Source organism: Candoia aspera, chromosome 3, assembly GCF_035149785.1.
Source record: "Candoia aspera isolate rCanAsp1 chromosome 3, rCanAsp1.hap2, whole genome shotgun sequence".
Lineage (NCBI taxonomy): Eukaryota > Metazoa > Chordata > Lepidosauria > Squamata > Boidae > Candoia > Candoia aspera.
The window spans coordinates 92,139,968-92,165,809 of NC_086155.1; the positions used below are offsets into that span (position 1 = coordinate 92,139,968).

The 25,842-nt window shown below is 36.6% G+C and overlaps 1 protein-coding gene across 4 annotated transcripts in view; it reads left to right on the forward strand.

Annotated features, from left to right (window-relative positions):
- The window catches only part of NTNG1 (netrin G1), a 234,523-nt gene that overhangs the window by 173,813 nt on the left and 34,868 nt on the right, over nt 1–25,842 (forward strand). The window contains exons 5-7 of one of the 4 annotated variants that reach the window (XM_063298351.1): nt 7,209–7,274; nt 11,724–11,783; nt 21,584–21,751. The exons of 1 other annotated variant lie outside the window; for it this stretch is intronic. In XM_063298351.1, coding sequence (XP_063154421.1) covers nt 7,209–7,274; nt 11,724–11,783; nt 21,584–21,751 — 294 coding nt within the window. Of the gene's footprint in view, nt 1–4,319; nt 4,334–7,208; nt 7,275–11,723; nt 11,784–21,583; nt 21,752–25,842 lie in introns of all 4 variants that reach the window. 2 more of the 4 variants (XM_063298352.1, XM_063298354.1) reach the window with 2 other exon arrangements.

A 25,842-nucleotide genomic window follows, 5' to 3' on the forward strand; every position in this document is an offset into this window, starting at 1 on the left:
TTCAGTCAATTTCAATGTCTTGTTTTAATGGTTACAAGCATTCAAAGTCCCGTTATAATTTTTTTCTCATACAAATTCACAGACCTTCTGAAACCTATCCATAGACCCCAAGTTAAGGACCTGTGTACTAGTGCCTTATTCATTCTATCTGCAACTGCAGGCACACAATATCTGGTTTGATTTCACATCTTTATTCCTCCATGCACACACCCAAGCTTTCAGTGCCATCTAGCCTTATGAATGGTGAATAATGGTGGCTTTTGGTCAGACCAGCATGCTAGCTCAGGAATTCTGGGAGTTGAAGTCCATGCATCTTAACAGTGGCTGATATTGCGAAATACTGAGTTAGACCATAGAGGATCTTAGTTTCTACACCATAAAATGTCTGTGCATATAGTTTCCACAGGACTGAGAAGCCCAGTTGTGCAGGATTCCTGAATCTATCAAAGTCTTTGCATGTAGACTTCCCTTTTGCGGAAGTCCACACTCAAACCTTGAAGCCTCCTTAGTTTCACTAATCCATGGAGCGACATTCTTGTAAACTGATGTACAATGTTCCCATTTTCTATTCCCCTGTGGAGAAGGACTTAAAAAGAAACTGGCTGCAGTAGTAAGGCAGTAACATTTGCAGTAATGGGATGCAAACAATTACCTGTTATGAAGGTGGAAGACAATCTCTTGGAACCATTTAATACATTTTATGCTTCTCTTTTCTCTGCCACCTCAAGAAACCAGACCTGGAACAGCTGCAAGGAAAAGCCAGCCGTTGCCTAGCAACCCTGTCTTAATTTTCTGTCCCTGGAAGAAGCCTAGGGGCAGCGGCAGCAGCAATTAGTGTGGCCAGATGCCAAGGAAGACAGGGCTTCCTCTGCCTCTGGTAATTGTCACAGGGAATTTCAGCAGGTGGAATTTTTCAGGCAGGGACGAGAAAAAGCTACACATGCTGGAAATCCCAGTGCAGTATCCTAAGGTTAAAGGTAAATTAGTCCACTATCTTCTGTCCCTGATCAGCCTAGCAACCATTTAGATTTTGAGGCTTATAACCACATGGACTTCAGAGAGTTATCTATGAAAACAAAATGGGTCATTTCTTTATTTCTGGCTGGCAGTCCCATCTGCTAGCAATTTTCAGGCTTATGGACTTCAGCATTGGGGAAACAGCACATTTTAGTGTGGGCATGATAGAATAGGTACTTATGCCTTTGCAAAAAAAAAAAAAAGTATCTCAGCCAAGAAGCGGAATTGGATAACACCCGTTGGGATCAAGTCAGATACATTCTCTTCATTTTGGTCAATGACCACATCATGCTTATATACATATAGGATGAAATAGCTGCAAATTTAAAAGCACAAAACAAAAGACTCTCAGATTCTGCATAGTTAATGGACCTCATCTGCAATCTCCAATATTTTTTACCTGTTGGTGTTTGGGGAGTTTTAAGTATTCAAAGGAGGGCTGCAGAATATTAAGGCAAAAAAAGTCTACCCTTCCAAAAAAAAAACTTAGGGAACCACTTTTGCCTCTTAACTACCTCCCCCCACCAAAAAGAAAAAAGCAGAGCAAAAAACCCCACCCCCACGTACAAATTTCAGCCCTACTGAAACAGGTAAATTACTTGATGCCTCTTTTAGGGTCTTTAGACAGGGCAGAAAAGCAAAGGCTAAAATAGTTTGCTCTGTCCCAGTATGGATGAATGGACATGATAACCATAGGAGTGAGCTAAACAGGACAGTCCTATTTCACATTGCAACCCGCTCCTACACTGAAGCATCCAAAATATCAAATGCAGCAGCTAAAAGGATGAAAATGAGATATTTTAACTGCTTCCTTGTTCAATTTTCCCCTTTTATTCCCCTTTTATTTTTATTTTTTTTAACTTAGTTAAAAATATTTTTTGCCCCCACTCCAATGTTATGGAGGGTTGTGTCAGAGTGGGAGAGTTTGGCATATCTAAGAAGGTTCCATTGGCCTACTCTTTTCCTTCCACTGACGTCAGAGCTCAGATATTGAAAAATAAGGAATGTGAAGTTTCTGCAGGGGATGCAAGAGAGGTCCTGAGATGGGGTCTCACCATCCAAAACCTATTTCTTCACCCTCAGAGGAAGATTCAGTTTTTCCTATGACCTACCAGATGGTCTCATAAGACCATAGGATTGCATTTTCAGGATTATTTATTTATTCATTTGCATAAGTCTGTCCCAAAGGGACTCAAAGGTAATATACAACTTTCCAATCAACTTAGGAAAGCATCTGCTGTGTTCACCTGGAGTGGAATAAAGCGTTAATTTATTAAAAACAATATAACATCATCTGACCGCATTAGGAAAGGAACTCCAGAATTGGAAGTTCACCACTAGTCTTATTTTAAGCTACTTATTTTCCATTATTTTAATACAGAATATCATATCTGGGTAACACATTATTTCATTGTGTACTGCCATGCCTTGTGATAGTTGTCAAGCAATAATCTGCAAAGTATCACAGCACATATCCAGTGGGGGAAAGTTGAGAGCTCATTGTTAAGTATAACTATGTTTTATAATCATTCACAGGAATAAAGACCTGTTCTCAAAAACCCTGTCTCTGGATATAGCAGTGCTTAAGCTAATCAAATCTAGCTCTGTTCTTTGCCTAGATAGGAAGCAGTGTAGAAATCCTATAAATAACATCCTGGAGGAAATATGAAATGTAAATGTAATGAATACATTCTCTGTCCTTTCACATATTCACAGTGCCTAAAGCAACTGTGTGTCCAATCCCTGTACTTTTTAATGTTTTTCTTTAAAAAGCCTCTTTGAGATATAGGCTGAATTTTACAGTTCTGTATCTTTCCTTTATCTGTACCTCTGTGGTGATCTCTCTATTAGGCTATTTTCCTGCTGTTCAGGAAAAGAAAATTCCTAACAAATTGCAGTAAATGAATGAGTGTCTATTATATACCCCAGCTATTAAAGGATTCTGACTGAAGCCTGTTGAGAATGACTCATCCTTTCCAGGTACTTAAAGACCTCCAAAAAAGTCTTTGGGTGACTCAGAAGTTTTTATCCCACCATTTGGGCATAGAATAAAATGACAAATGGGCAGAGACTGGGCAATGTTCATAGAACATCCAGCCAATAATGGTATGGATTCAATGAGATAGATATTTGAGTAAAGTTAGGAGATTATTAGACAATGCAAATGTCATAGTTAATGAATTATACATACCAATATGACTTTCACTCAGGTAAACAGGTACAGAACTGTTCTGTTAAACAGCAATTCATGCTGAACCCAGTAGGCATTATTTCTGAACAAAACATGCATAGGATTGAGTTGCAGTATTGAAAATGGCTAAATAAGGTGTAAGATTTTGCATTTATCCTTTTTGTCCATCAGATATAACCACAGTTGTGGTGCATACTATTAAATAGAGAGCATACTAGCTTCTAAGGAGTCCCTCAGGCCATGTTGCTATCAGGGGCTTCCCCTAACACCTTTTCCTGCCTCTGTTTCCTCCTCAGATGCACAGTAGATTTTTACGTCTTCCTATATCTTCCTTCTATCCCACTGCTGCTACTTACCAGTCCTATCACATGCATACAGTGTTATCCTCATGCCCTCCACCTACCTTTGCCTCTTCTGCCTGCCTACTATGATCTCCTACTCTCCCTATTCTCCCATCACCTCTTCATCCAGGGGTTCATATCCGTTCAGAATAGAACCCACCTCCACTTTCCATGCTTGCCAGGTACTGTCAGATGTTGAGCATTGTATTGGAGGCAATCTAGGACAATGAGCAACTGCTCTAGAGCTCATCTCCAACTTAGCTTTCATTTCAGATGGCTGATGTTCTCCAGGGGACATCCTAGTTGTTATGGTGGTCCTTTTAGATAGGAACCAAGTCAGCACTTAACCTCTATTCTGCATCTGCTGCTGCTATTTTAAGGATTGGCTTGATGGAGATGGTCCTTTTGAAGCCCATGGATCGTGCCAGGACAGAGCCAGGTGACAGTCTGTTTCCCAGTCTTAGGTTTACATCCTTTCTGAGGCAGTGAAAGGAGTTCCAAATAGGGATGAAAGCTACCATATTGTTAGAATTAAATGACTGCTTTAGCATTTCTTTTTAGTTTCCTATTACATTAATGCAAACAGAATAACTTCTAAAAATAAGACCCATTTAGATATTTTGGATTTCATGATATAAAGGAACCTCATGAAACACTGGGTTGGTGATTTGTTAAAAATTAATCCTCAGGTTAATCCACTTAAAGGTTTCAGCCCCAGGCTACAAAGAGCAGGTGTATCAAATTTGTCACCGCCCATCTCCTTCCCCCAGAGGGACTCTGGGCAGTTTACAAAATATTCTTCATTGCTCCTGGGACATCTATAAACACAAGTAGCTAAATTGTTTGTTAGAAACTACATGCAGATTTTTTTTTAAAAATGCACGCAAAGAGGGAAAGTTGCTGATTCTCTCGTCCAGACTGAATCTGGATTAGAAACAAACATTAGCATTGGCCTTGGTATGGAGGGAACTTCAATGCCCTTTCTCCTGGTCTTGGACAGATGGATCGTTATTAATTTATTGAGTAATTATATCCTCCCAGAAAAGCACAGGCCAGTTCAAAAAAAAAGGCATCTATCTATCTATCTATCTCTGTCTGTCTGTCTGTCTGTCTGTCTGTCTGTCTGTCTGTCTGTCTATCTATCTATCTATCTATCTATCTATCTATCTATCTATCTATCTATCTATCTATCTGTCTAGTTATGAAAAAAGGCGAGAACTCTGGTGAACAGTATGATGTCCACACAAGCCCTAGTGCTAACCAGAAACTAGTCTTCCATTGCATGTCATTCTCTGGGTCATTATTTAGCAAGGCCAGGAACCTGGGCATGTTCTAGCCACATTACAGAACTATTAGTAGCAAGCAGTATAACAAGGGAAAAACTAGAACTGAAAGAATTTCTTCCCTGGGGATGTGATGTTTGGAGAGATGGGAGTTTGCATAGTCACACCTGCAAGCAATTGTGCCCAATTTAGCAACAGATTATATAATGAACAACTTTAAAAAAAGAAAAAAAAACTGAGCAGACTTTGGCTGTTTTTGCTAGACTTTAAATTATTAAGCCTATTTAACAGAATGTGGAAGAGATAAAGAAAACCTTAGTTTGTTGCTTTGAATGAGTAGAATAAAATGAGTGACAGCTTAGCAACAACAACAAAAATATGAAACCAAACTGCTCATTTACACAGCAGAAAAAATATGTAATTAATTGAGGTTTCATGTCATTCAGTTAAACGAGGTCATAATGCTTTAGGTGCGGAACAGTGCATGAGATTAGAAAAAGCATGTTAAATGAGGATTCAAGCAATTTCAGCATCACAAGAAGTATAAAGTATTTTTCTGTTATAGACAAGTGTTATAAACATGCAATCCAATTTAGGAAAAAGAAATGGTTTATAGTTATTTAATATGAAAGCATCTTTTCCATGTTTTTGCTCTGTATATGAGACACATATAATGGGAGAGTCGATTAGAATACCCTTTAGCACAACAGAATCAAATTTGATTCCATTGTAATCAGAATTATTATATAATGCATGCACAAACACACATAGCTTTTTAGAAATTGCAAAACAGTTTTCACCATGTGACATTAGCTGATTTCTACATAAGTATTACATACACACACACACGCATGGAACAAAAATAACCACTTTAGCTACTTATGTATATTTTTAGTATTTAATTTTTCATAAGAGAAGCAGAGAATTTGTTTCTAGAAAATAAATGGTTTGCTAACTCAGCACACTTATTCCTTTTTCTTTAAGCATGTTAACACTTAAAAACATACCAGACAAATGACTCAATGACTTAAGTGAGTCATTCCAGCTATATGATTCTGTATAATCCTTTGGCTTCTGTGAAAGGAACAGTCTTACATTCAGAGTTACTGCTTTAAATAGAATTATAGATACTATGGGTTTTTCATCACAATAAACAAGCTCATGCACAGGAATAGCATGGTTGTAGAAACCATAGGAGTGTATGTAATCAGATAGTAATTAATTTTTTTCTCTACTGGTTTCATTGCCTTCAGATGTAACATCAATGCATAAATTGGCCATCAAAAATATAATGCAACAGAAAGAACTTTCATATCACAGCTCATCCATGGTTCACTCATTCCACTGCTAATTTTAAGTGCACATTACTTACTGTAGAGGTACAGTGTGAAAGACCAGATTAGGGATAGATCATCATGGAGAAAATCTATGTGGTCAGTAGGAGTCAAAAACAAGTTGCTAATGAATTGTCAATCAACAGCGTGATACACATGTATGTGTGAATCATCCTATAGTTCAAGAAAATCCCCCAGATATGTAAGATGCAGTCAAATGAAAAAAAGAAATTGGAAATCGACTTCCTATAAACCAGAGTACAGTGTCCAAGGAATGTGTGGTTAAAATGCCATTTTGCATTTTAATAAGGGATGGAAAGAAGGGGTCAGGTGGCATCCCCAGCAAAGGGTTACAAAATGTAATGTATTCTAAGAGTTCAACTGTAATTATTTCAATTTTGTTATTGTTGTTTGGTACATAAATACAGTAACAATGCTATCAACATTGGCCCAAATCATTCTTTTTCTTTTTAGATTTAGACTGGGGTCTTTGCCTGCTTGATTTAGTTGCCCGTGCTAATTAGGAATCTTAGTGTGCAATTCCTGGACATCTGAAGAACAAGGTTGCATTACAATAGTGCCATTTGATGCCTAGAACCAGGAAGTTCCCCAGAGGAAAAAAATCCTAAACCAATAGTCAAACAACAGCTGAAACACCCAATTACCATCCTTGACCATTATGCTACTGAAGAAGTGGGCGATCTGCCCTGCTCTATAGAAACCACTAATTTAGAGAGATCCAGATAATCAATATCCACTACATTAAATGGTTACTGTTAAATTATAGAAGATAAGACATTATCATATGAATACACAAAATCTTTAAATGTATATTCAATGTTTTGGGAATCATCAATTGCTTCTGTTTGTTCAATGTGGCAGTGATGTATTGTCCTAATGTTTCATTGACAAAGTCCAGTGATAGATGTTTGTGCTCTGTGTTGTTCTCCATACCCATGTGTTTAGATACAAAACTAAATTTTAAAAAATCTATTGCATATTGTAAATAACAAATCCTAATTTTTCCCCTCAATATATGCAGCTCCTCCAAAGTATGATAAGATATGGCCGAATATATCTTCCCTTGGGGTTTCTAACCCAAATCAAGGTAGGAGTCTGTAAAATTCCTACTGGTCTTTTATGACATTAACTGCTTTTCATAGAATCAGGGACCCAGAAAAAAATCCTCTCTTGCAATTAAGAAGAAAGTATACTGTCCAAAACAGCCTACCGAGAATTATTATTATTATTATTATTATTATTATCATCATCATAAAAATGAAGCTTAAAAATGAAAAGGCTTTATATAATATGTACAGATCTTCCTCATCAAAGTTACAAGCACTTTCATAGCTTAAATTGAATATGGGTCCCTTGAGAAGAGCGGAATTGTATAGATATCAGGGTTTCCATGATAAATAAGTTTTGAGACTTCTTGAGTGCCAGAGATTCCCTTTGTCTCCATCAGATCATTTTAATGTCTCTCTCTTCTGCTTTGTTTGCTTAATTGAAATGAATGTTATTTTAGTTGATATTCAGAGCTGAGATTGCAGTGAGACCAACCTCTGGTAGTTATAGCACAACCATATTCTCAGGAAATTTATTTGAACAATGCAGCATTTTCAGAAATCTGGGTTTTTCTCTTTCTTCCAAATCTTTATTTTTCCCCGCAAGGTTAGGTCACGTTGTAGGTTACTTCCTGTGTATATGTGTGTGTGTGCGTGCTTCCATGCTGAAAGCGTTACATTCCACTAGTACTGACAGTAATCTTTCTCTCTGGAATCCCTAGTGCATCTGTTCCACATCTGAATTCCAACAACATTCACACATAAAGAATTTAGTGGCAGACTGGTGTGATGATTATTTCAGGGGGAAAAAATAATGTGGGTTTAAAAGAGAGGCTGGGGAGGGAGAATAATAAAATAGCAAAAAAAAGCCATCATTTTAAAGTTGGTTTCTACAGAGCTTTCACACAGAAAATGCATTCAGTCAGGTGCAAGTCTGTTAAGTACTTCACATGGAATTATTTTGTTTCTTCCTTAAAACAAACGGTATTGGTCTACAGCTTGCCATCATTATACACAGGATGTTCCTTTTAAACTCTAATGAATACAGATGGAGGAGGAAATGAGCATAAGAGGATCCAGGAAATAGCTTCTAAGCTAAACAAAATGTATTAGCAATTTGTTGGAGAGCTAGATTGGAAAAACTGCTGCTTTAGTCCTTGATGATAGGGAAGAAATTGAGACTGTCCTAGATACATAAATTACTAACAACTAGAATTGTCTTAATCATGGGTTCTGTATTATATTTTATAATTTCTTTGCATGCTCCTTGAAGAACTGCACTACCATACAGAATGAATTAGACTCAGTCTACTTTGCTTCCATGTTACCATGATCTACTTTGTTTTTGCCAGAACCACAAAATCTACCAACCAAAGACTGGTGCAGAACAAATTTGCATTAATGTTACTGGACCCCACAAAAATTTATTCCCAGTTACCATAAGCTTTCATCATTTCAGAGTATTTTTATTCCTGTGGTACTTAAATAATTAAAAGTCAGACATCTTTTTGAATCTACTGCAAATCACTGAAATTATTTATCTCCACTCTGGCTCTTCAGTAACAAATCTTAATTCTACAGCTACACAGCAAGATTAGCACTGAATTCTAGATTGCATTATTTATTGTGCAATTTATGAACAGTTGGCCATTGGTGATAATGAGAGAAATAAGAAGCATTCAAAAAATACATGTTGTTATATCATAAATGATTATAAAGGATCTTAAACTATTACTTGAAAATGCTATAGCTCTTGAGCAATATTGTAAACCGCCCAGAGTCCCTCCTTGGGAGGGAGATGGGCGGTGATAAAATTTGATAAATAAATATATAATTAAGATGTTGGGTTTTTTGTTTGTTTTTTTTGGATAGCAAAAGAGCTCAGGCCTCAGCTAAGCAACTAATAAACCTATTGTCCAGGTTAGATTGCAGAATGATAATTCAACAGACCTGTTGCTCCTGGAAATGGATTGCATTCTCTGTGAATGCTTATGCAGGTAATTCAACACAGTAGTAGTTAGTGAGAAAGCAGCATGATTTTTAAATGCCTTATTTATAATCAAGCAGGAAAATCCGAGCATTGGAAAACAACAACAAAAGTCACAAGCAAATTGTGAGGGTAGCAGAGGCACCATACTGATGGTATGCAATGCAGAGCATTCTTGCTGACCACCCGGCATCTAAACAAAGATGGGACCAGCGTTGTCAAGCTTGACAGTGCTGAATAAGTTTTCTAAGAGGGAATGATGCGCTTGGGCTACATTGGCCACCTAATTGAATTGGTCTTGCACTCCACCTTAGCATTAAGATATTTTGCTGCTGTTCATTATTACTTTATTCATAGTTCGCTTTTTAAAATAGGGAAACTTGTGAATCCTTATGACTGCTACAAAAACTCTCTATATACATTTTTGTCTTTTTGTGTACAACAATGAATGTTTTAGCATCTCCTGATACAGGCATGGTATTCTGTGCAGTATAGACATATGTATCAATCCTAAACACTAGGTGATAGAATTGGAAGCTGTGCTGGTTAGACTAATACAGAAATACTTCTGCAAAATGGGATAGTGAACAAAATGTGTGCATAGGTCAGTTTCATTCCAATTCTGATATTTCAAAATCAGGACGTTTTATTATCTGAGCAAACCATCTTCATATTTTGATTTACTGCTGAACCAGAATGGGCTTGGTGAAGCCTACTGGGAGCCACTTGGTGAATCCTACTGGGACCCAGTGCAACTGGTAAAGCAGGGGTACTAAATGTATTATGAAACACTCCAAACTTACCACAACCTTGCATTCTGGGCCAGCTGCTGCTTGCAAATGGTCTTGAAAGTCAGTCCCATATAGAACTCAGACCTTTCTTTTCTGCCCCCCTCTTCTCAAACAGAAAGGAGGTATTTAAAACTCTTAAACTCAGCTTTGATAGCCTGTTGTTATCCATTGAATGCTGGCATCAATTGAGATGATTCTTCCTGGTTTATATTCCAGAAGAAGAGAACTGGGAGAAGAGGGATTTGGAAGGGATAAGTGGAAAGACAGTTCCAAGGAAGGCTTAGAATCCTAGCCAAAGAAACCCTTCATGTGTCAGGAAGACAGGGTTTGGAATATTTTTAGTGCCAGAGAAGGCAAACATTGACCGGGTATAGATACACGTAGAATCAAGTGGAGCTATTTATAAACCATTTTAAAGTATTTAATAACAATCAGTGTGATTCTTTGTCTTAAGTGTTGACCAAGTGACCGTACTGTCTTATACCTTCCTACCTTCCACTTAAACATGTTACATCAGAAACATAAAGAAACATTGGGGGGGGAGGAAAGAATTTCTAAACCAGAAAGGGTTTAGTGGTAGCCCCAAGTCAAATAAGTAGAGATATATCAGGGAAAATGGAATTTCATTTAATGTTAAAGAACAAAAATGTAGTAAGAAGATAACACCTACAACCAAGAGGATACATGACAGTGATTTAGAACTCAGGGAAAATAAGATACTGTGTGTCTGCAAACTCTGAAAATTTTCTTCATGTAACTATATAAAGAAAGGGAGAGAACCAGCATGTTCTTTAGTCATTTGGATGGATGACTTAATACTGGTAGAAAACTGGACTGCTCATGGTCTCAGATATAAACCAGTTGTCTCCTATCTCAACAAAGCCTACTAGACTTCTGGAGAACTGTTATGTTCATATTTGTGTTTATGTACAATGCTTCTTCCAATCTACTAGGGCAGGGTTCCAATTCACACAGAGAATTATACCCAATTTCCTGCCAATGTGAGCTCAACTCTCCTTCAAATCTTTGGCTGAAGGCATGAAAGTCAGGAAACTCTGACTTTCTGCAAAAGTCTTTTGCAGACACTGAGTTTGCAGACACTGAAAGGAAAAAGGGGGAGCTAACATATTCACCCTATTCTCTAGCCAGTTTGAAGGCCACCATGCACTCAGCTAAATGCCTGAAATGAGTTAAACATCAGTAAAGATGGAATTTTGTGATGGCTCTATTAGCTTCTTTTCTCAATGAATTCTTTTATCAGGGTTAAAATGTGATGCATATCATCCTTTTATAAGCCATTCTTGAAAATGTTCTCTTTTTATTAGCAACAACACAAAACTTTTTTGTAGTCACCATTGAAAGTATCATGTTTCACACTGAGGTCCCAAAGCAAATCAAAAGCCTCAGAATCAGTTGAAGGCTACATAGAGATATAGGTAGATATAGATATAGATATGTGTTTGTGTGTGTGAATTTTCTCCACTATTTTCTCCATATAAGAAAATAGTAATCTATATCTATCTATCTATGTATCTATTTTTTTAATGTGGATTAAAACTGCACTTGCCATGAAAATGCACTCTGATGTATATATTCTTCTCAGTATAAACACAAAAGACCCAAATACTGGGTTTATCAAATTAATCTTCCTATAAAAATCAGTCAAAACATGATTTGCTTTAGGGCATAACCCTCCAAATACCTGCTTTCAGTTATTCCAAATTTAGCCGTGCTTGCTGTTTTTTCACTCCAAGTTGCAATCCCCAAAGGAGGCAGAAATTCTTGCATTCATATAGTGGTTTACTAGCATTTCCTGTATTGTGACAAACATTGCATTCTATAAATATGGAAGAACAGCAATATATACTAGTTAAAGTATGCATATTAACACACTGTTACTAAGAATAGGAACCATGCAGTGAGCAATGAAGGAAGGAATTCTTGAGCTGAATCTACTTTAAAATAAAGCAGCATATGTATCTTCTGCAGTGTCAAATGCTATTGATACAGTGTTTGAAAAAGAAAAACATACTGGTGGTGATATTCAGCTTGGTTGCAGCATCCTTTTGTTTCGCAGTGCGCTCGCTGCAGTTCTTACAGCAAAGCTGCCAATGCATGATGCAACAAGGAGTTTTATTTTGCAACCGGCTTGTCACAGAGCTTGACACTGATTTTCCTTTAAAAAAAGCACATGTTTTCTTTAATTTCTTTATCTGTTAATCTCATACAGTAAATGAAGAATTATTTTCCAGAAAAGTACAATTAAGTGCATCACAAGATACTGATTCCATATATAATTTTGAACAGGCTGTGGAGAACTTGCAGCTCCAGGGCCTTAGGTAGGTCTTGACTTAATTTCATTTCAGATCTCTGGCAAAAGTCATCTGTCTTCTTTCTAGAAACCTAGATGAAGATGGAAAAAGAAAGGAAGGAAGGAAAGTCAAAGAAAAAGAGAGGAAAACAGGAGGCTAGAAAAAGAGCCACTTTGGGTCTTAGCATTATACTGGAAATTATACCCAATATACTTTGCCTATTTGCTATTTGCACAAATGAGTTACAATGTGTAAGAAGGGTCTCCTATAACACATCCAATGAAATAAACAGGTTATTATATATGTGCAGCTTGCTCCTTGACAAATGTCTCAAACTGGATTCTCTGCTGATACTTCTCAGATGTTCTGAGCAACACTTTTGTTTTCTTTTTTGAGGCCACTAACAGTACCTTGGAACTTCTTGATGGATCATGTGCTTTTTGGATATTTCATGTACTGATTTGATTTCAATGTTTTATCAAAATAATGGAATCATATTGACATTTTGAAAGCAAAGCACAGTTGCCTTGACAGCTCCCAGACAGCCTGCCCCAAATGAGCATCTGCCATTCATAGACTGGAAGCATTTCTGTTATTTTGCTATTTTTCACCTCAATATTTTATATTCATAAGCACATCAGTGAAAGATTGCAATTTTATTTAAACTATGCTATTGTTGGCAATAAATCATTAGTTATGGCATGAGAGCTGCAGAGATGCTTTCAGATTGATTAAGAAAAAAATTGACCTTAGGTTTACCCTGGGGATAGATAATGAGCCAGAATGGCTGTTACAGAGCTGCAGCAAATTACATCTAATGCAAAATTTCTAAGTTGATAATGAAAATCAGATTTGTTTCTCAGTTTGTAATGTACAGGGAAAGGAAGCAAATGGTGGGTATGCTAGCAAGACAGTGGAGTAAAGATACTTCTTCTTAATTGCAGCATAGTTGGGAATGTGAAACACAACTGCCATGCATTCCCACAAGAGTGACATGGCTTGATCCACAACAGTTCAGACAGCTAGCAGGGAATGAAATCCTTTATCACCCACTGCCCTCTGTGCAAAAATTGACAGAAAAAGCACTTATATATGAGAAAAAAATACTTCCAGAAAAGAAGGTATGTTTGACCAAATCGCATAGAAAAAAAGCATACAGTAGATGTAGCTTTTTTTTAAAACACAGATTATCAATTCTACTCTTCAAACTTTGTATTAGGGCACTATATATCCTGAAGTATTTTATAACTTTTTCTATTTGCCTTTACTATTTGAGATGGCAATCTTCCCTGGCAGATATAGGGAGGGAGGGAGGATGGATAGAGATAATTAAGGAAAACCCTGCATGGAAAGTTCTACTATAGTATATATTTTCTCATATTAACCTGCATTTTCTGGCATTACTTGTGGAGCTAAATGGAACAAATCCAGCAATTGCTCTCCTTCTTAAAGGACAAAGTGCTGACACTCCGAGAGAAAATGGCAAAGATTTTTTTTCCCAATGAAATCTAAATGAAGAAATCATGAGGAAATCAATGGAGAAAAACTCTGCCAGTTGGCGTATTTTCCCTATCCATCCATCCATCCATCCTCAGAAATCAGTGTTGCTAATTCTCCTTGAATAAGCAGTGCATTATTAATACCTCTGCTAGGATTGTACGTTCAGATCCTGCTCGGATTCTCAGCACCAAAGTGCTTGAAGACAACATACTTTGGTATAAATACTTTAGGAGATGGTATTAAATATTTTCTTCTATTTCAGGAGATCATGTGAGAAATTCTTGTGTAGGGCTGAGTGGTGCAAGAGTTGCTCAGTGAACTGATAGGATCCTTAGCTAATGCAGCCATAATTCAGGGGTGTCATGGATTTCTGTTTCTATAGCTGAAAAATCCTATATTGTTACATCTTAATCTAAAGAATTATTTTTTACTAGCCATCTTAGCAGAGAGATGGCTTTGTTATATATATAGATGTCTGTGTGTGTGTGTGTGTGTGTGTGTGTTTACATTCATTCATCCAATTAAAAAGAAGACAAACCAACTGTTTTTTTGCCTGAATACTGAACAGACAGATAGATAAAAAAAAAACCAAGGGGTATAAATGGCTGGATTATGCTCAGTAATATTTCAATGATTTAGTTACAATTATATTTTCTCTGCATCTACCATTTTCCTGCCCAACTTATTTATTATTCATGTTATTCTTATACCTGCAATGGTGTCATTCAAACTGATGGTTGCTTTTAATAATGGCTCTGTTTTGTTAGTTAAGAGACGCTTAAAGCAATATGGTCAAATTTAGTACCTCATTTTCTTTTAAAGAATATATTTTAATTACCTCCTGATTTAAAATTATGGAACAGATTGTTGTTAGTTGGCAAATCAATGGAAATGATTTGCAATATGGCTTTAGAATTTGGTCAACAGGATTTAGTGTGGGTTTAATGTGAATCATTCCTGAATCACAGAATGTAGTTACTTTGTAAGAAAATGCAGAATCTGTGGGTATGAGAGAAATTAGAATGAGATGCTCTTCCAATATTTAGTTTGGGATTAAAAGTTCTGATGTATTCTGTTCTGGACAAGTTATTTATCCTTTTAATGGAGATGATAGAATCTATCCCATTACAAAATTGTAATAAGGAAAGAAATAGAAATAGCATCTGCTTGACTATATTTTCTTTGGGGCCTCAGACAGAAAAATGTTCCAAAAATGAACATGGCTATATTAGGCTGATGGTTTCTATGTATGATACCTGATGGGAACGAGAGCCACTTTTATTCAGTTAGGCACCTTCAATGATTCTCTCAGGATTAAGTAAAAAAAAAAAATTCTCAGTTCTCAGAAAGGGGCCAGCATGTAATTTGTTTCTTTCACATATAATGGTGCAAAAAGGAACATATAAAATGTATAGTTAGGTATCCTTCAACAGATTGTGCTGTTTTATACATACACGTATAATGCATCCTGTTTATCTTAGTAGCTACATACCCTCATTTCTATATCTAGGATGCAAACTAGAAGAGATACTATAATCATCTACATAAGTTTTCCATTTGAAGTGGAATCCACTATTACTCAAGAGGAGTTCTAGTTTCACGGTGGGGCAATCCTCTCTGCAGCCTTCACTCCACCTCAAAGTCTGTTCCAAATGATTAGGAAAACCAGACCTTCCCATTATTCTGCTCATGGGCATTAACAATTGTATCCTGCCATTAATCAGTGTCAACTCTACTTTCCCCTATTTCAAAACAGCATGATAGTTCCACTATGAGCTGTGCAAAGAAAGAAAGAAGTGGAATCTCATAGAAGTGCCTTCCCTTCCTAAGAGGTCCAGTAGAAGCATACACAACAGGAAGTTGCAACCTCACATGATTCCCCCACCCAAGACACCTGAAATCTTATGAAATTACAGTGATTTCATCCCAAGTCATTGTGAGACTTTCTTCAAGAATGCCAAAATCTTATGTGAATGTATTATTCAATTTGGAGGGTCTGTGGCCATTGTGGGCATAGGGAGAGGTGATAAATGTCCTGATATATATCTTTAGTTGCTCTTTAGAAGCTCTGCAAGAACCAGTTTACTATTATAGTAAAACCAAATAAAGTTGCTCTTTCTTATTCAGCTACTCTTCTACTGGAATGGCCTGAAATCACTGTCCATTCATGCAGATCAGAAGCATATACAGTAATTGGCTTGTGCTCCATTCTGTGCATGTGTCTATCATGCTCTATTTTCCTAAATCGGAATATTCCTATTTCCATTTAATCATAAATACTTACAGTGCTGTCCAATAAAATACTGTCAGTAGAATGTGCTGTGTGGTATTATTACGTGCCTAGATTTCACCACAACATTCTCAAATGGTGAGCATAATTTCATGCACAGATAAAACTAACTTGTAAGTTGGAAACATACCACCAGGATGAGTTCAGAACTTATGACATTCCTTTTAAATCTGTGCAATATTTATTTACAGCAATATGTGTAACATTTATTTACTGTCAGAAGCCCCTGACCCATTGCCTTTGGCAGGGCACATGAAAGAGAACCTTAGAGGAAACTTTCAGGTAGACATGTAAGAGAGGAGATCATTCTCCAGGTAATTTTGCTTCAGGCTGTTTAGGGTTTTAGGTAGAAAGGCTGTCAGCAAAGTTGAAAACATATGACTGTATCCTCTGCTACCAATTATTGGTCTACCCTCAGTCCACATTTCCTGATTATTTCTCCTAGCAATTTTATGTAAATATTGCATTGAGAAGAACAATAATATTCTGAAATCAAGTGGACCATTGCAATTCTGTATCTCCAATCCAGAGAACTTATCCAGAAGAACAGTCAACAAGTGGTTGACTGTACAGATAGCCACTAGCAGTTGACAACCACAGATAGTATGTCCTCTGTGGTTGTCAACTTTGACCATACAGAGGTCAAAGAGAACTAGCAGCAAACCAAATCTAATGGAAAGTATGGATCTGTCAACTGTGCTTGGAACTGATTGCTGAGGAGGAAGATGCTGACAGCTGGCTTTTAACTGTTTGAAGAGTTTTGTGGGCAATCATTCCAGTAATGTTATGCAGGATAGAAGTAACAATGCAAACAAATGCCAAGGCTTGGCATATCCCTAGTATATGAATATCAATGGTCCTTATAAGAGATTTCTTACATCTGAGTAAGGACTGAACACTGTTTGTACACAACATACCAGTTTATTGTCATACTACACATTTACCTTTCTCACATTTGCAAAATATTACAATGATTCCCACATCCTCCCTCTCCCAAAAAATGATTTGGACCAAGTTTTGACTCCTGAAGCCATTAGACACTCATAAGTATTATTTTTACCTCTATTTATATTATTTATTATTGTATTTTACTCTCTGTATTTATGGTTATGGCTTTAAACGATTGCGGTAAACTGCCCAGAGTCCCCTGACGGGAGGAGATGGGCGGGGATAAATTAGATAAATAAATAGATAAGATAAATAGATAAGATAAGATAAATATATAAGATAAGATAAAATGTTCTACATAGTGGCAAGTGCAATTGTATTCTATTGTCACCCATACTTTGCTCAGAATTTGCTCAGAGGAAGGTGATGAAGAGCTGACAGGATGACAGAGAAACCACCGTAGGTGCCAGTGCCTTGGCAGTATAGTGAAGCAGAGCAGCCTGGAGCCGCCAAGTTCCTACATTGTCCATCTCTACTCTGCTACAGCTCTCTCTAGCTGAATAACTGCCGTTGTGGAAGGCAGTTGGAACTTGAACACACCCCTTTTTCTATGTGACACAGTCTCAGTGAAAAATTAACCCAAAGTTTCTAGTCTCAAGATAGTGGGATACCAATCAATGATTCTGTTCATAATTTTGCTAAGCTATGAAAAGACAAGCTGGGTGGTCAAATGAAAAGAACATGGCAAAACCCATTGGTGGTACTGTCTTAAAAGTGAGAGAGAGAGAAAACGCCACCAGTCTGAAATGGGAACAGCATCACCTGAGCACTGCTGTCATTCATATCTATATTGTTCTTGGCTTTGTACTTCACAAGTCAATCGTACACAGCATTATAATTTGCTGATAAGCTTTGCAAATTCAAAGGCCATGGCACTCAATGGGGCTTTGTATTTGATGGTCTCTGTTTTAAACCGAGATGATGTTGACCCCCTCTCTTACATTTGTGAAGGTAAAGAAGTGGTCTGTCACTGAGAACTCTTCAGTCTGCCCCTGCCTTATTTGCATTAGTTCAGAGCCAGGAGAAATCAGCTGCCATTTGATAAACAGTTAAGTGGGGCTCCGTTATCATTAGAAAAGTGATACAACTGATCAAATCCATTGCTGTAAAGTAGAAAGAAAAGTAGGACTCTTACTTAGAATGCTTCAATTAAGACATTAAATAATTGGTGAAAACTAGGGAGCTCCAGGCTAATATCATACATAAGGATGGCCTTGGATTCCTTGTTTTCTCTACTCTTCCAGATATCCCAACTTGCTTGTTACTGAGTAGCAATTATGAATGGACCATTTTCAAGGCATTAAGGGAGGTACCTGCTAAGCAGGTGATGAACAAGTTGATAAATTTGCACTACCACATATGTGATCTGTGACACCTATTGCATGTAATAAATATGAAATATATATGCATGATAAATGAAATATGTGAACATTGCATTCTTCACTGATGAATTACAGATATGGATGTATGGCAAAAGCATAGGTCTCATCTAATTATTTAAATGTAAGTCAATAATTCTGATTATCTCTTAAGACATATAGTTCAGCAATATCTGGATGGTCAGAGAGAATAAAGCTAGAATTACCAAGTACAAGAGGTGTCTCCTTGTAGTTTACACCATTTTTGGACTGTGCGTTTCCAACTGAGTAATCTTTCCAAACCTATGTGACTTCTTTTGAGCCAGACGTTCTTGAAATAGTGTGAGAAATAGGTCCCATATCCCAAATCACTGGGAAGTGATTTTGAATTATGAATTTCCTGGGCATCTGTGATCAAGCTACTTTTCCTTAGTCTTCTATGAAATTATTTACTTACTTACTTACTTAATTTTTATCCGGCCTTTATTATTTTTTTTTCATAAATAACTCATAGATAAGCATCTGACTGCACTTTTCTGTTGGCAAAAAGTGATGACCATTGTTTTGAAAGTTTGCTGGCAGTCTGCTTTCTGAGTATCTTGTGTTCTCTTTGATATCAAAGACAGCTATACAAAGTATGAAATATGTGGTTGTCAGCCCTTCAAGGTAGACCAGGCTAGGAAACCAAAGTCATGTGTGCTAATACTACTTTTATTATAAATATATTGTAACCGAATCGTGCAAGTATGAACGCACTTTCCCCTCTTTCCCGTTATCTTCATGAGAACTAAGGAAGATCTTGTCTGAGACATTTTCATCTACATTTCTGCTTTGGACTCAGGTTTCTTTTATCTGACCATTGTCTTGGTAGCAGCTCTCCTTCCTGTCTTTCAAGGCTCTTCCCTCTTTCTACTACAGTAGCATGGATTTTTATATTATATGGCCCAAAGAGTATCAAAGCCACCACATGCAGAGAAAACATCATTATTTCTTTCCATCCCCCTGTTTTACAAATTTCACAGCCACAGGTATTGGGGAAAGGTACCTTTTGTTTTTAAAATCTCTGTTGGCATCAACTGAGGTTTTTCTTAACTGTGCAGTGTTCTCAATTCGTATTTATTTATTTATTAAATTTATATACAGCCCAAGTCTCATCTGGCCTCCACATAACTTACTCTGATTTCTAAGAAACAACATGCTATATATTTAATGCATTGTGTAGTGTAATGTGTTGTGCCCCAATGAATTAGTTTATTTATTGGATTTTTATTTGGAATATCGAAGAAAAAATTGTGCGTGATATTATTGGACAGGTTTCACAGCTTCAGTAACAAATTTTGCATGGACATTAAACAACCACTTCCTACTTTTTCGGTGGATGTAACTTTAATCCCGTTCGTTCTGATTCATTATGGGAATTTTAGTAAGAACAGCCAGGATAAACAAGTGATGAGGGGCATTGGACATGAAGGTGGAAATAAAAGTAGTCTTATCACCTTGATCACATGTATTTTTTCACTTTAAACATTCTAGTGTAGAACCTGAAATTATATAACATAGATAACCTTAAAAATAATGTTTTTTTAAAAAGGGAAAAACTAATAAAAGCACCCTCAAACCAAATCAACAAAATAAAAATTATTTATTATTTATTTGTTAGGTTTTTATCCTGCCTTTCATTTAGGAGCTCAAGGCAGCATGCATAGCACTCCCTTCTCTCAGTTGATCCCCACAATAAACCTATGAGTTAGGTTGGGCTGGGAGAGAGTGATGGTCAACCCTTCAAGGTAGTCCAGATAGGGAACCAAAACCATGAGTCCTCACTTAGCAACCACAATTGGGACCCACAACTCAGTCACTAAGCTCCATGGTCACTAAGCAGAAAATCACATGACCATGATGGGCTTACGACCTCACTTCCCATTGGTCGTTAAGTGAGAATCACGTGACTGTGACTTACACAAAATTTTACTTCTGTGTCCTCTATTAACTGTGCTTGTTGCAAGCCAGTTGTGAAGCACCAAATGGTGATCATATGACCGCGGGACGCTGCAATGATTGTAAATGTGAGGATTGGTCACAAAGCTTTTTTTTTATACCATTGTAACTTTGGACGGTCACTAATGAGGCAGTCAGTAAGCGAAGACTATCTGTACCTTTGTTGTAAGGTTACAGTAACAGATTCTTGCAAGTCTGAAAGCATTTCCCCATCCCTTGCCTTTACTTTCCAGAGAACTAGGGAGGGTGTAGAGTTCTTAAGAGGTCTCCCCAAAGGCAGATTACTACAGAGTCAGTCAATCTGGATATTTTGGTCTTAAGCTAGTCATAGTTCGGATGTGTAAAATGTTCTCTCACAGAATGCTGTAATCCAAAACAATCCCAAATCAGAATGGCCTATTTTAGTTCCATTCAACCATGGAACATTTTCCACATCCTTAGCTAGTAAACTAAATTCTACCCTTTTGAACTGAGCCCAGGAATGAATCAGGAGCATTTAAGGACAATAAAAATGAAATTCCTGGTCTCCCTTGGCAGCCTAGTGGCTGTATTTTGAACTAACTGACATTTCTAAACAGTCTTCGAAAGCAGACACATTTCAGTATAGAGCCATAATCTACACTACATGTTACTGGATGATTGCCACATAGCAGTCTCTGTTAACAAAAAGTTCAGTCTAAAAATCTTCAGTGCTTTTGCTGGACAATAAATATACCCATCATTTGAAGATGAACATGTTGCCATCTTCCAGAATATGTTGCATTGCAGTTGTTATCAAAGCCATGTGAAAGTAACATGAGAAAATCCCAGAGAAGTATCAACTACCAGAGTTTGTGTTACTGGAACCTATATTCACAAAACCAGTAAAAGGTCCACAACCACAAATGCTTTGGCTCCATTAGAGCTATTGGCTATATAAAGCTACCCTCAGTGCTGTGATATGGATATCTCATTATTCTCTCCTGCCTGAAGAGAGATGCCACCTTCATAGCCCCTGTCATTGTCCACGTACGCTACCATAATGTTCATGAATGTATTGTCCTGTTGTTCATTCATAACCTGCTCATGTGTCATAACTTTTTATTTTGAGAAAAGAAGAGCATGTGAATTGCTGTGACTCTACTACAGAATACCCTTTTGTATACATTTTTGTTCTTCCTTGCAAGACTGTGAATGCTTCGGCCACTCCAACCGGTGCAGTTACATCGATCTGCTCAGTACATTCATTTGTGTGAGCTGTAAACACAACACTAGAGGGTACCACTGTCAGTTGTGCAGGCTGGGCTACTACAGAAATGCTTCTGCAAAGCTGGACGATGAAAATGTATGCATAGGTCAGTTACGTTCTAATTCTGGCGTTTTGTTCTCTGCCTGTTTTTAGCCATTTGGAACTCATTAGTAGTTAAGCAAACTGTTTCCATCTTTTCTTTTAATTTTGCCATCTAAGCCAGAATGAGCTTTTTCAGTGAAGATCTGTGATTATATATGTGTTTGATTTTAGATTTGAATCCATAGCTTGACTAAGTAAGAGGTTTATGTGGTTATGAATGGCCATGATTAAATATTGTAGACATTTCTTCATTTTTTTAAAAAAAACTTTACCTGTAGTAAAACTATCATTTTTGGTTTTTGAACACCAGAGCCCAGCTCAAAATAATAGATTAAAACCTGCTATTTTGGGAATCTCTGATAATCTTAGGGTTTGATTCTGTGTATTAAAATATAGTTATATGATTCACACATTGCAGCACAGTTACATAATTTAATCATATATAATAACACTCATTTAATATTTGTAAATTTTATGCACCAGGTCAGACAGCTTCATATCAATGTAAAATAAATGTAATGTCAGGCTATATTGAAATAAAACCCATGTTTACTCAATAGGAAGACTTGTTCCCAATAGGAAGTCTTGTTCCCCAAAAATCATTGCCTGTAATTGGGGGATAATATCATCTTCCTTCGCTTGAGACAAATAGAAGATGCTGTTGAAAACCAAGTGAATGGGCAGAGGTAAAAATGGCTGCAGATTGTATAGATGTCTTTAAAGATTAGCTTGAAGATTAGCCATAGCTTGGGGTGAGGCTGCTTGCCTGGTGAATTTAACCCCTTTTGTAATAACATTCCTATCTTCAGTAATCTCTTCCCCTTGCCTCATCTGCATCCAGTTTTCTGCCCCCCCCCTCCTTTTCTTCCCTTCTCTATGCAGCTTCTCCTTAGCCTTACCCCTCACATTATTAATTTCTCCTGAGTAGAGAATTACATGAATTTGTTTCTTTGTGTGTGATTTACATGCATGAGAGAAAGGTTGCTGTATTCAGTTGGGGGAATCAATTAATTTTATAAACTGGGTACCTTATTTTACAAGCAAATGCTCTTAATTAATGATCATTCATTTTGCCTTGTGGGGGAGTATGACTTTTGGCAGATACACACATATACAAGTGTATTGTATGTACACATTTTATATGAGGGTGTAGATATCCAAGACTGGTTTCAGCAGGGGCTGGCAATCGTAGGATGACAACATAGACCTTATGATTTTTTTTTGTGTGTTTACTTTTCCCCTATGTTTCTCTTTTGATTAAAATCATCTTAAATTTAGGGTTGTCTTCCTGTTGAGCAAGTACAGTGAATGCAAAATCTTTCTGGCAATAAGAAATAGTAAAACATAAAGTCCACCTCCTAAAAAAAACTATTTAAAAAGATGACCAAAAAATATTTCTTGTAACAGTCCCTTTCCCTGTCACTTTTTTTTCATCATTAGGCAGATTCTCAATTAATTCAGCTGTTACAGTATCTCAGTGCAGCCAAAAACACCCAAATACAAAGGAGAATAACATAAAATAGACCCACTTCACATATGATGCATTTCTAGTATAGAGATCACCTAAATGTACAGTAGATATTGAGTCCTCTTCTATATGCATACCATTTTGGGTAGATGAAAACTCTTTCTCCTGTTCCCTATCAGCTCATCAGGACTACCTGTTATTTCTACATAAGTATGTATGATGAACTTCCAGAATGTGCAATTTCCCTTCCAGAAGAGTTGTCTATGTAGAAATCCAATTTCAAGTAGTCCTATATGAGAATTCACCACATGTTTGATAACTATCTGGTTTTTGCAGCTGCAGAGTAAGCGAAGTTTTATAAGCAATTAATTGGTATTATTAATAATGCTACTTCTACTACCATCATTATTATCATCTTCATCCCACCTTCCGATCCATTTAGACTGCCATACCTTAGTGGATCAGAAGTTCATCTGGACTGTCATACAGCCATGAATTTAGATCAGTGATCATTATCAGCTATCTATTCTTATTTCTTGATATGACAGGATTCTGTAGACTTAAATGGAATATAGTACATACTTGTTTAGATCTTGAAAAAGAATGCTATTAATTAAATGCAGCCGAATGGAAATCTTACCATAAAGCATTTACACTTGAGCAACAGACCACCACAAACTACAAACACTGGTTAAAAATCAACAATATATTTTCAAGATAAACACTGACTCCTTTAAAGATATAGATTACTAAAAATATAGCACTCTGTGGATGTTAGAGGTCAAGGTGTCTTTTAAAAAAGATATCTTGAAGATACTCAATATAGCTTTTTAATTGCACATTAGAAAACTTTGTATAATATTATTTAATTATTATGTACTTTAATTACTCCATTTCATGCCTGGATTATAATTGCACCTATCACTCCAATGTGTTTTATTGCTTCTAGAGAAATTCATTATTGTAGCTATTTTAAAAAGGGTATTTTCTACAGTAAAAACACCACGGTAATCTGCATATTAAAATAATTGGTGAGAGGAATCAAGATGTAATACATATTCAGATACTTTCATAAAACCACACAGCATCAAGAAATGATGCCGAATTATGGGATGTTTTGCCTACAATATATGAAATGAGGCCACGTAATTTTTTTTTAAATTATCCCTTTGAATTAATTGATTCTGTTCAAATATTAAGAAATGTGACAAGCAGTTTTGTTGACCTGGTCGGTACAATGCATATTCAAGCATAGATCGAATAGAAGACTCACCTACTTATTACTGGCTAGTAAAGATGAGACATATTAGCTTTCTGATATCTTACTAGAAAAAAATGCATCTTCATTTGGCAATAGGAGAGAAGAGTTAATTGAACCCGAGCACTGCAATGTTGAGTGTGAGGAAGCTCCACAAACACAGTAATCCATTTAACTGGGACAGGACATCGAACCACTACTGGATATTATTCCACTGCTACAGCAAAGCCAAGAGTGAGCAATTAAGGAGTCAGATATTTAAGGAAACATCTTGGAAAAATAAAAATAAGGATTGAAAATAAGATCCACAGTAGGTATCCTTGCAGTTGACAGATTGAATGAATGGATTTAAGGTAACATAAGTTGTAATTGTTCCGGAACCTGAATTTGACTTAGATCTAATCCAAACCATTCAATTTCTGATTATAGGTTCAGATTTCTTCCCCTTTCCCATCCACCTCCTTTGCACAAGGGCTGAATCCCATCTGGAAATCATAAAGTAGTTTCTGCCTTCTCTATGGATCTGCTTACACCAGGAATAGAAGCTGCTTTAGGAACCCAAGAATAATAGCATCTAGTTTTTTGCATCCTTGCTTTGCGCCAACAGCTATGATATTAAAAAACAGAATTAACAATCATGATATTAATAATTCCTTTTAAGCTTCAGCATTTCTGGGCACATACCAAAGATTTGTGATGTACTAGCCTGAAATCCCATGATGCTTAATAGAGAATAAATCCTGTTGAACTTGATTAAATTCACTTATGAGAAGAGAATACTGACTTTGCCCCAATCAGCACATGTCCTTCCTAAAGCAAACACTATCCGAGACAATAAACAACATTGTAGTTGTAGCTTAGCAAACAAAAAAAGAAAAAAAAGGAAATGTCCAGGAGGAAAAATAACGTTTTCTCTGCAATTCCACTGGTTGCATTTTTTTAGAACTACAGTTTCCAAAAATACCTCAAAATCTTAATAAAGCTATGTTTTGACACTTAGGAGACTTTAGGATATAGCAATATTTAGATTATAATCTGTAATCCAGTATTTATAACATTCGTTTGGTAAGTTCCAATGACAACAGCCATCATGTAATTTGCAGTATATGTGACCAAAATTACATGAAAGCATCACATAGTGCATGTGGCTGCAGGCATCCAAACAAGCAATTTCATTAAAAGCTGAGGAACTATTTGGGGTGCATGAAAATACAAAAATGTATATGGTCATGTAAATAGTGGAATATTTTAAAAATAGATTTTTAAAATATTTTATTTTATGATGATCATCCTTTACTATGTTAGATGTATTTGCATACATTCATTTTGTTCAGATTTCCAAGCAGATGGCATTGGACTATACCTTTAG